The 10,860-nt window shown below is 40.8% G+C and overlaps 1 protein-coding gene across 1 annotated transcript; it reads left to right on the forward strand.

Moving 5' to 3' along the window:
* Positions 1-1,135: 1,135 nt before the first annotated feature.
* BORCS7 (BLOC-1 related complex subunit 7) lies at positions 1,136-10,612 on the forward strand. The gene is made up of 5 exons (XM_020790905.3): positions 1,136-3,503; positions 6,416-6,478; positions 8,037-8,080; positions 8,519-8,539; positions 10,281-10,612. Exons 1-5 carry the CDS (start codon positions 3,354-3,356, stop codon positions 10,330-10,332), a joined length of 330 nt encoding a protein of 109 aa, XP_020646564.1. The 5' UTR covers positions 1,136-3,353; the 3' UTR covers positions 10,333-10,612.
* The last annotated feature ends 248 nt before the right edge of the window (positions 10,613-10,860 follow it).

A 10,860-nucleotide genomic window follows, 5' to 3' on the forward strand; every position in this document is an offset into this window, starting at 1 on the left:
TGAAGATGCCGGCCACAGAGACTGGCGAAAGGTTAGGAAGAACAACCTTCAGAACACGGCCAAACAGCCCAGAAAACCCACAACAACCAACTTTCTCTGTTTTGCTGCAAGTCTTCCAGCCACATGAGGTGGGACATATGTTGGCTGTATTGCAAGCTTGTGTGCAGTAGTTCTAAAGAGGGAAAGCTTAAACTAGAGGTACTGATTCAGGTACTCTGTGACATGTAAGACTTTTCTGCCTCCCTCCTCTTTTTCCACTCTCTCCCTCTTTTGGAACCAATAGGGGGCTACCCATGGGAGATCCTGGAGTTTATTCCTTTTGCAAAGATGCCCCCCACCCCAAAAGTTAACTTCTTGAACTTAAGTTGAACTTACGCACACTTCTATGTATGTAAGCTGTTTCATGGGAAAATGGAGTTGTAAGGGGCCTATAAGGCCATTTCAATGCATCCAAACCAAAGTATATATGACAGATGTCTAATTTTCTCCTGAATGCATCCAGTATTGGAGTGCTTGCCACTTCCCAAGGTAATTGGTTCCATTTTCATACTGCTCTAACAGTCCCCCCCCCCCCGATATTCAACTGAACACTGGCTTCCTGTAACTTCAGTCCATTATTGCATGTCCTATACTGTGGAACAAATAAAAACAGATCCTGCTTCTCTTCTGTATAACTATTTTTCACATATTTGAAAAGTGCTATCATATTTCCTTCTTTTCTCAAGGTTAAACATGCCCAGTTCTTTTAGCCTTTTCTCATAGGAACATTTGTAACAACAACAACAGCAACAACTTTTAAACTTTAAATCTTGCTTTCGATTTTAAGGGCCCCCTTCCTCCCTTTTGCTTCAACTAAATCAGTGGTTCTTAACCTTTGTTACTCAGATGCTTTTGAACTGCAACTCCCAGAAACCCCAGTCAGGACAGCTGGTGGTGAAGGCTTCTGGGAGTTGCAGTCCAAAACTCCTGAGTAACCCAAGGTTAAGAACCAGTGAACTAAATGATACTGGCTTTTATCAGCCAAGTGGGGAGCTGCTATGTATGGGTGCTTCCAAATAACTCTGCTAGTTTGACCCCAAACCCACATCTTCAGTGATGTGAAGTGTCATTTCCTTACCTTGTGGCAGCACAAGCAAATCCAGTGAACTGCTTTGTACTTTGTGTCCTGTGTTAAGAGAGGGAGGCACCCATGGCCCCTGACCACAGGAAGAGAAGGCAGCACCTCTGCAAATGTTCCATTCATGGGACAATGGGTGAGGGGGGGGAGAGAAGGAAGTGAGAGGGGAAGAGTTGGTTACAGCAAGGATGATGCCATGCATGTGCACCGCCTAAGGGAGCAGAGATGGTGCTGCTAGCCAAATGGTGCCCAAACTCTCCTAGCCACTGAGATCTACATAGAACTGTTGATTTCTTGAACACATGGCTCTGAGGCATCCTTGGAGCAAAAAGCATTAAAGCATTTAGAGTTAAAGCACTAAAAGACAAGTGACCAAGAAAATTGTTTGTCCTATGGCACACATGATTTTCCAAGCCACTTTTTCCACAGTGTCTTCTTGACTCTGAGAAATAGCCCAGTCTAGAAAGCTGCCTTTTTCAGAGTACTGTATCAGGGATTCTCCTGGGGGCATCTGTGGTCCAGAACATTAATGATGGTGAGTGTCTCATTTGCCTCCCCTGATCTCACTAGGTCTCATGGTAGGAATAGCCCTATTAGCTGCTATAGTTCCTTTTTTAATTCTTGTTTTATTATTATTAAATACTAAAACTGTTCCTTTATTTGTATGTCTTGTAAAAACTGCCTTGTAGAGGCAGAGCCTCTGAAAGATTTCATGAGCTCTCTTCTAAATAACCCTCAAGCAATCCTTTTGTATTTGATATTTCTAGGAGGAAATATGTAAAAATGTGTTTTGTCCCACCTAAACTGATAACTTGGAAAAGGGCTCTATTGGGCCACACAATCAAGTGGCACTTTCAAGAATGTTTTCCCCTAGCCTCACCCCGCTAGGACTTAACTAGAACAATTTCATACCTAATCTGTACATTTTACAAAGAGTTCCAAGTTTGGAGCAAATTTGAGCTACCTTGGTTCCCTGGTGGCCTGCCAAAACCTGGTAATAAGACAGGAATTCTATGTTCCTAATTCTCTAGTACTGGCCTTGGGGGTGGGGGTGGGTGGGTTGTTAGGCAAGCAGATCAGAAGCTCCACGTGAGGAGATCTGAAACTCCAGATTCACCATTACCTGCAATAGCACAATGCTTAATACTATACTACTATCCAGAGTTTAATTAAGAAAGACATTTTTTTTCTTTTCCTATATTAGCCTAGGACAATTCAGACCTAGCAGTTATCAGTGTTTTGTTGACTCCACTGTCAAGGCAGATGTAATCAAGGACTTCTGCCAGTTTAGTAATCTCAAAACTGGATAAGGCCATTTTTCTAGAACAGCAGATAGATTGCTTGGGGTCCGTGGACATGTGAGAGATGTAAATAAAAGTCATTATTTATTTGTATCAGAACACAGTACAATTTAAAATTACGGACATGTATGAAATACAGGTTAAATTAAATACAAATTGAAATGTTAAGATAGACTATTTTTGGCCAGGAGCAAGCTACTTTAATAACATTATCTCAGCCATTTGCTAGATCTTCTTTTGTACAAACGGTGGGGCATAGATTTCATGCACCTAAATGCTACATTGATTGAATTTCAACCTATATTGAAACACATAGTTCCTTTTTAGTTGCGAATAGAGGCACACAGAAATGTGGCAAACCCAGTATCAGTTAAGCTTCTCAAGAATTAAAAGTTTGCTTTAATCCAAATTCAGGGTCAAATTGTATAAAACCTATGTATAATTAGTTGTACACAGATAGTACTCTTACTATTTTTATAACTCAGTCACTCGTGTTTCTATAATGCAAGAACAGTTTTGCTTTCGGTATACAGTGTTAATGTGAAGCCTCATTAAAAACAATAATATTGAAAGTCAGTGTAAAATAAGTTCTTGGATGCAATAAAATAATGTCAAACTAGAGGAAGAGGGATAATTACTTTTTTGTAAATGTTATTAAGAATAATACATTCGTGATACTAACTACTCCCTCTATTTCGTGGGTATATGAGGGCTATTGCTAAATTCTACTCTTCTAGACGAACACGACAAATGGAATTTAAATAAAATTGAACGTTTCGGAGAAACAACCAATTGCTGTCGCAACGATTAAAAAAACCCGCACTCGTCGCCCTTCTGCTCGTTTTGTCCCTTTTCGCTTGCCGTCTTGCGGCGTATACGAGGCGAGGGACCAGCTTGCTTTGAGTAGGTAACTAGTTCTCCTTTGTGTTCGTAAAATGGCAGCAGCTGCAGCAGGGAGCGCTGCTGATGTTCAGGCCCGTTTCGGCCATTCGGTGAAGGGGCTGCTGACCGAGAAGGTGACCAGCTGCGGTACAGATGTTATTGCCCTCACCAAACAGGTGTTGAAGGGCTCCAGGAGCGCCGAGGTAAGCAAAACTACAAGGTCCAGGACGCACTGTCCTAGAACTGTAATTTGGATCTGCCGAAGGAGAAGGCAATGCATTGTGGGATTTGTAGTTTTCGTCCACAATACCGGTAGATCCGCTTCTGATTTCCATGGCTTTATTTCTAAGCGAGAAGAAAGCTTGCATGATTCATAGTCAGTTGCTTTGTCCTTTCCTTTGTTATTTTTCCACTGTAATGAAGGTAACGAAAAGATTTAAAGCATTGATCACAATTCCCTTTTTCCTGTTTTAAATGGATAAGTATGGAAGCCAGATTTTTAAAATGACTAGCAAACCACCCTGTGCTATTGAGCTTTGCCTCTCTTCTTTTTGAAAAGAACAATATTTCACTCTCTTTAAATACATGAATGCTAAAATATTTCCCTCTGATCTGTTCGTGTTGTCAGTTCAGTGAAAAAATATATTCTTGCTTCCAAAAGATTTTGTTGTTGTTTAGTTGTTAAGTCGTGTCCGACTCTTTGTGACCCCATGGACCAGAGCACGACAGGCCCTCCTGTCTTCCACTGCCTCCCAGAGTTGGGTCAAATTCATGTTGGTAACTTCAGTGACACTGTCGAACCATCTCGTCTCCTTCTCCTCTTGCACTCACACTCTCTCAACATCAGGGTCTTTTCCAGGGAATCTTCTCATGAGATGGCCAAAATATTGGAGCCTAGCTTCAGGATCTGTCCTTCCAGTGAGCACTCAGGGTTGATTTTCTTCAAAATGGATAGGTTTGTTCTCTGTGCAGTCCAGGGACTCTCAAGAGCCTCCTCCAGCACCACAATTCAAAAGCATCAATTCTTCAGCAGTCAGCCGCCTTTATGGTCCAGCTCTCACTTCCATACATTGCTGCTGGAAAAACCATAGCTTTGACTATGCGGACCTTTGTCGGCAAGGTGGTATCTCTGCTTTTTTATGAAGCTGTCTAGGTTTGTCATCGCTTTCCTCCCAAGAAGCAGGCATCTTTTGATTTCATGGCTGCTGTCACTATCTACAGTGATCATGGAGCCCAAGAAAGTAAAATCTGTCACTGCCTTCATATCTTCCCCTTCTGTTTCCCAGGAGGTGATGGGACCAGTGGCCATGATCTTAGTTTTTGTGATGTTGAGCTTCAGACTTTTTTTTTTGCGCTCTCCTCTTTCACCCTCATTAAGAGGTTCTTTAATTTCTCCTCACTTTCTATGAATTTTATAATTCATCAGAGTGGTATCATCTGCATATCTGAAGTTGTTGATATTTCTTCTGGCAATCTTAATTACGTATTGGGATTCATCCAGTCCTGCCTTTCGCATGATATATTCTGCATATAAGTTAAATAAGTAGGGGGACAATATACAGCCTTGCCATACTCCTTTCCCAATTTTGAACCAATCAGTGTTTCCATATCCAGTTCTAACTGTTGCTTCCTGTCCCACATACAGGTTTCTCAGGAGGTAGATAAGGTGATCAGGCACTCCCATTTCTTTAAGGACTTGCCATAGTTTGCTGTGGTCCACACAGTCAAAGGCTTTTGCATAGTCAGTGAAGCAGTAGATGTTTTTCTGGAACTCTCTGGCTTTCTCCATAATCCAGCGCATATTAGCAATTTGGTCCCTAGTTTCTCTGGCCCTTCGAAATCCAGCTTGTACTTCTGGGAGTTCTCGGTCCACATACTGCTGAAGCCTACCTTGTAGGATTTTGAGCATAACCTTGTTAGTGTGTGAAATGAGTGCAATTGTATGGTAGTTGGAGCATTCTTTGGCACTGCCCTTCTTTGGGATTGGGATGTAGACTGATCTTTTCCAATCCTCTGGCCACTGCTGAGTTTTCCAAACTTGTTGGCATATTGAGTGTAGCACTTTAACAGTGTCATCTTTTAAGATTTTAAATAGTTCCACCGGAATGCTATCACCTCCACTGTTGTCAGCCGTGCTTTCTCAGGCCCACTTTATTTCACTCTCTAGGATGTCTGGCTCAGGGTCAGCAACCACACTATCTGGGTTGTCTGGGACATCCAGATCTTTCTTGTATACTTCCTCTGTGTATTCGTGCCACCTCTTCTTGATGTCTTCTGCTTCTGTGAGGTTCCTACCATTTTTGTCCTTTATCATTGTTGCTGCTTCCTCTACAATGTTATGAGCCTCCATCCATAGTTCTTCAGGCACTCTGTCCACCAAATCTAGATCCTTAAATCTGTTTTTCACCTCCACTGTGTATTCATAAGGGATTTGGTTTAGCTTATACCTGACTAGCCCAATGGTTTTTCCTACTTTCTTCAGTTTAAGCTTGAATTTTCCTGCAAGAAACTGATTATCAGAGCCACAATCAGCTCTAGGTCTGTATATTGCTGACTGTATAGAGCTTCTCCATCTTTGGCTGCAGAGAACATAATTATTCTGATTTCGGTATTGCCTGTCTGGTGATGTCCATGTGAAGAGTCGCCTCTTGTGAAAAGAGTGCTTGTGATGACCAGCTTGCTCTCTTGACAAAGCTCTATTAGCCTTTGTCCTGTTTCGTTTTGAACTCCAAGGCCAACCTTCCCTGTTGTTCCTTTTATCTCTTGGCTCCCTACTTTAGCAATTCAGTCCCCTATAATGACAAGAACATCTTTCTTTGGTGTCATTTCTAGAAGGTGTTGTAAGTCTTCATAGAATTGGTCAATTTCAGCCTCTTCAGCATGGGTAGTTGGTGCATAAACATGGATTACTGTGATGTTGAAAGTTCTTCCTTGGTATTACTCTTGTGTTACACTTGATTTGTCAACTTAAAGTTCTGTTTACATACCAGCTTCTTAAATCCCACTAAAACCAGCTGTGAGCGGCATTTCTCCCTTTGGTAACAATGCAGTGTGACATCACTCATTTCCCAATCATGCTACTTGTATCTCTTACTTTGACTTTCTTGTCTTTAAGTTCTTAGGACAGGCTGCAAGAAACATGGTGATGCAAGAGGATGCCATCCTCCACTCAGAAGATGTAAGCAATTCGTTCTTCATAAAAGTGGATGTTTTACCTGATGATTTGGTGTCTTGATTTGTGTGAAGTGCAAGAAATGCAGAAAAGGGGTGGGTTACATGTGGAATTCAAGATGGAGGGAGTTGGATTTGGGCTTCCTGGTCTATTTTTATAATTCATTCTAGAAACACCTACACTTTTGCAGTTTTGAAAGAGTTGCCATTGGTGCATTGTTCATTGGTTTGAAGAGGAACAGAACATCTATATGTTCTCGGAATTGTAATTGTATTTAATGGGATACTAATAATATTTTATGGAATATTGAACTATCGTTAGGTTTGACTATTAAAAAGAATTCCTTTGTTTTTTTACTAAACTAGACCATACTTTGAAAAGGGACAATGTGGGCAGTGATGCAGAAAGCTGGCTTTTGGTTCATTTATATTGATGCATTTCTGGTGGTGGGTTTTTTTTTTTTTTTTGTTAAACAAGTAATTTTTATCCACTTACATTGAAATTTGGATAATTAAGCAATTTTATTCATTTATATGGAAATCTGAAAAATTAATTAAATGCTTCAGCGGCAATGTAAATGGACAGGCTAGTAAGTATACATGTTCCATGGTTGAAGCAGGGGAAGGCTCGTCCCATGGTTCTGGAGCAAGGCAATATTTTCCTGCTGAGGCTATCCCTCGGGCAAGTGAGCCAGTCTGTGGCAAGTGAGTGAGCTCCATGTCCTATTGTTGAGAAATAATATTTCCTTTTCTCCAACAGTGATTAAAGCCATCAAGTGTGTTAAATTGTAATTTGTTTTTTCCAGATTCATACAGTATGAATGTGGTGATAAATTTCAGTATCTCATAGGATGGCTGTTAATGGGGTGGGTTGCAGGCAGAATTTGGAAAAGCTCTGGACATGCTAGTTATGGGGACCTGGGAGCTGTAGTCCAAAGTAACTTTACAACTTCTCTTTGCAGATATTTTCTGGGCAGTGTGTTGCTCAGCCCCAATCTTAATCATTAGGGATCTGAATTCTCATTAAATAGTGCAGTGGCTATCAAATGGCATTGCTGTTTTCTGCATTTCCTTAAAAAGGTTGAGTCATTATTTGATGGGACCTCCTTGAATTATACAAGTTAGTTGATATGGCTTGGATTTCAGCCAAGTGTCTGCAAATAGGACTCCTTCCATTCAGAGTAGGACCAGGATCCAGAGAGGATCTTGATGACAGAAATGTGGTGGACAGTTTTTGCTTTTTCCACCAATATACCAACTTTGCTATTCTAGAGCAGTGGTTCTTAACCTTTGTTACTCGGATGTTTTTGAACTGCAACTCCCAGAAACCCCAGCCAGCACAGTTGGTGGTGAAGGCTTCTGGGAGTTGCAGTCCAAAACTCCTGAGTAACCCAAGGTTAAGAACCAGTGTTCTAGAGGATCCTCAGGCGTCAGAGTAATTTTTAGTCAAGATTAGGCGAATGTAGAATTTTGCCAGTTTCTCATTAAAATACAAGGCCTATATAATGATTGCACTGATAACCTCTATGGAAAAGGACATTTACTTCCTATTTTATTCTTTGCAGAGTTTAAGGAAAATGGCCATTATAACTACTCACCTGCAATACCAGTAAGTACACACTTTGTGTGGTGTATGTAGTTAGAGCTACTAAAGTTTTATTTTCTACTGCCAGAGTCCTAGGATGGCCTGTATTATTAATTTTAGGCTAAAGTGATTGAATTAAATCAAATATCATATATCTTTAAGGGACTGATTAGAAAAATAAAAGAGGTGATCATTTGCCATTGAGATTTGTCTGTGCGCAGCTGTACTTCACAGACAGGTGTGTAAGTTCAGTTCTGGAAATCATGGCAGTGACTTTAAGCTTTTGGATCTGTCTTTGGGTTTCGTTTTGTTTTTTAGCTTCTTGGGCTGTAAATCAGTCTTCTTTTCTTCGGAAGGTTGTTATTGCTGTCATCCACTTTCTCCATTTTACTCCCCCCCCCCCGGGCTGATTTTCATTAAATAATTCCCTTATAATTGAGTTTTCCTATTGTTTTTTTCTAGGCAAGAAGCTATTCAGAAAAAGTAAGTTTGCTGTGCTTTATTTGGTTGGGAAATTAGCTTTAAAATTTCCATTCAAGAGGTCTTCATTGCTATTCATACTTTGTTCATGTTAACTTGATGATAAAATAAATATTGTTAGACTCACGCCACTTTTGTAGAGTGTTTAGAATATTCCTCCTGCCAGAGAAATATTAAAAGTAATTAAAATGGCGGATCTTTTAAAAATGTTTCTTGCCACAGCACAATAAGCAATAAATTTGCGAAGAATGTCTAGTAAAGTTTCATGGTTTGGGGGGGGGAAAGCAAATGTGGCTTACACTAGTTCAGAAGGCCATATTTTACATTTTTCTATGATGGTTCCTTTTCTCTGCGCTTTTGACTGTGAGATACAGACACACTTAACTAGTCAGCAAATGCTGTTGGACTTACTTATGAGTAAGTCTCCACAAGATTGTTCTGTAAATATTCCACTTTTAAGTAGTACATTGATTCTGCTAATAAATATAGCATTTCAAAGCCATCAGTGGAAAGTGTAATAATTTCTGATTCATTTTGCCTTGATGCTTCTTGAGCTTTCTGTCAGGAGTGTGTGCTCCAATCCTAGCTATGTTTACCCAGAAGTAAGTTGAGATGTATTAAGTAAGTATCCATGAAGGATTTTTCGCCACCTGACTTGTTGTTATGACAGCTGTTTTTATATCTGAGTTCAAAAGAGATTTAGTTTTGCTATTTGTTTGTTCTTTATATCTATTCTTTATATCACTACCTTGGTGCATGCGCTCGTAATCTCAAGATTAGATCACTGTAACGCGCTCTACGTGGGGCTGCCTTTGAGGCTGACACGGAAACTTCAGGTGGTGCAGAATGCGGCGGCCAGGCTCCTTACAGGAGTGAGAAAATATCAACACATCTCTCCAACGCTGGCCGCATTGCATTGGCTGCCCATCTGTTTCCGTGTCAACTTCAAAGTTTTAATGCTTACTTATAAGGCCCTAAACGGTTTAGGACCTCGATATTTGGCGGAACGCCTTCTCCCACCAAGGTCTACCCGGATCACCTGCGCGAGTCAGGAGGTGAGGCTGAGGAGCCTGACGCCGAGAGAGGCCCGGAAGGAGAAGACACGAAACCGGGCCTTCTCGGCGGTGGCTCCTCGCCTCTGGAACAATGTCCCTCCGGCGATTCGCACAGCCCCCACACTGGGCACCTTTAAAACCCAATTAAAAACATGGCTGTTTATTCAGGCCTTCCCTCCAGCCAACGCTTGATTTTTTCTTACTTTTCCTTTTTATTTTTACTGCTGTTCTTGTTTGATTATTATGTATTTGTCTATGTTTTATTATTTGATTTTATATTTGGAAGCCGCCTAGAGTGGTCCGGTGGGCCAGATAATCGGGGTATAAATTAAATAAATAAATAAAATAAATAAATATTTTTAAAATTTCTCTAGTATTTGTGAAACATTGCAAAAATACTTTCTGGTTAATCACTAGGGTATTAAATTTTAGAATTAAATTTAAAAAGAGAAGTATCTGCTCCCCGATTGTGAATACAAAATATTCACCTTTGTAATCCATATACAGACATACAGTATGGTTTGGGATGAACAGATCAGTGGACAGAGATAGTGCACTTAGATTATTCCAATACACTTAGATCCATCCTTTACATTGAAGAAGCAGCTCTGAAGGGCTCATTTGTAATGCTTGTTGAATACATCTCAATATCCCTGACTGCCTATTGAAATCTTCCTTTTCCTTTTTAGTGTTGAACAGTCTTCAAATCTGCGCGATCAATTAAGACATCTTTTGAAATGATGGGAGACTGGTGTGTGGTATTAATGAGCAGCTAGAAACTGATGGGGGAAAACACGTATAGGAGGACCACCTACCCCTGTTCTTTCTCCAGCTTTAGCAAAGGCACTTTTGGGACTGACTACTGACATAGTCTAGAAGACATCTGTCAGTTGTGAGGATACAAATTTGACATTGCTTCACATATTAGACGTTGGCTTTGAAATGGAGGAGGCAGTTAATTGTTTGGTTGCATACATTGCTTTTGTATCTCATTGTATTTAATTAAAGACTTTAATCCTAACTTTCACTTTAGTGTTTATGTTCTTTTCTCTTCAGAGAACTAAAACATAGGGTTCATTTCCCCAAGAATTCACAATCCTGCAGAACAGAGGTGGTCAAACCCCGGTCTGCAACCCGGTGCCGGTCCGTGGCCTGAGCCAGACTGGGCCCCGGAGACAGACCTCCCGCCCCCCCTTGCACTCCCCTCCCCACAGCAGCTTTGCGCACATGCACGTGCGCTGGCATGAACGCTCCCCAACCCCTTCACGC

Source organism: Pogona vitticeps, chromosome 3 (genome assembly GCF_051106095.1).
Source record: "Pogona vitticeps strain Pit_001003342236 chromosome 3, PviZW2.1, whole genome shotgun sequence".
Lineage (NCBI taxonomy): Eukaryota > Metazoa > Chordata > Lepidosauria > Squamata > Agamidae > Pogona > Pogona vitticeps.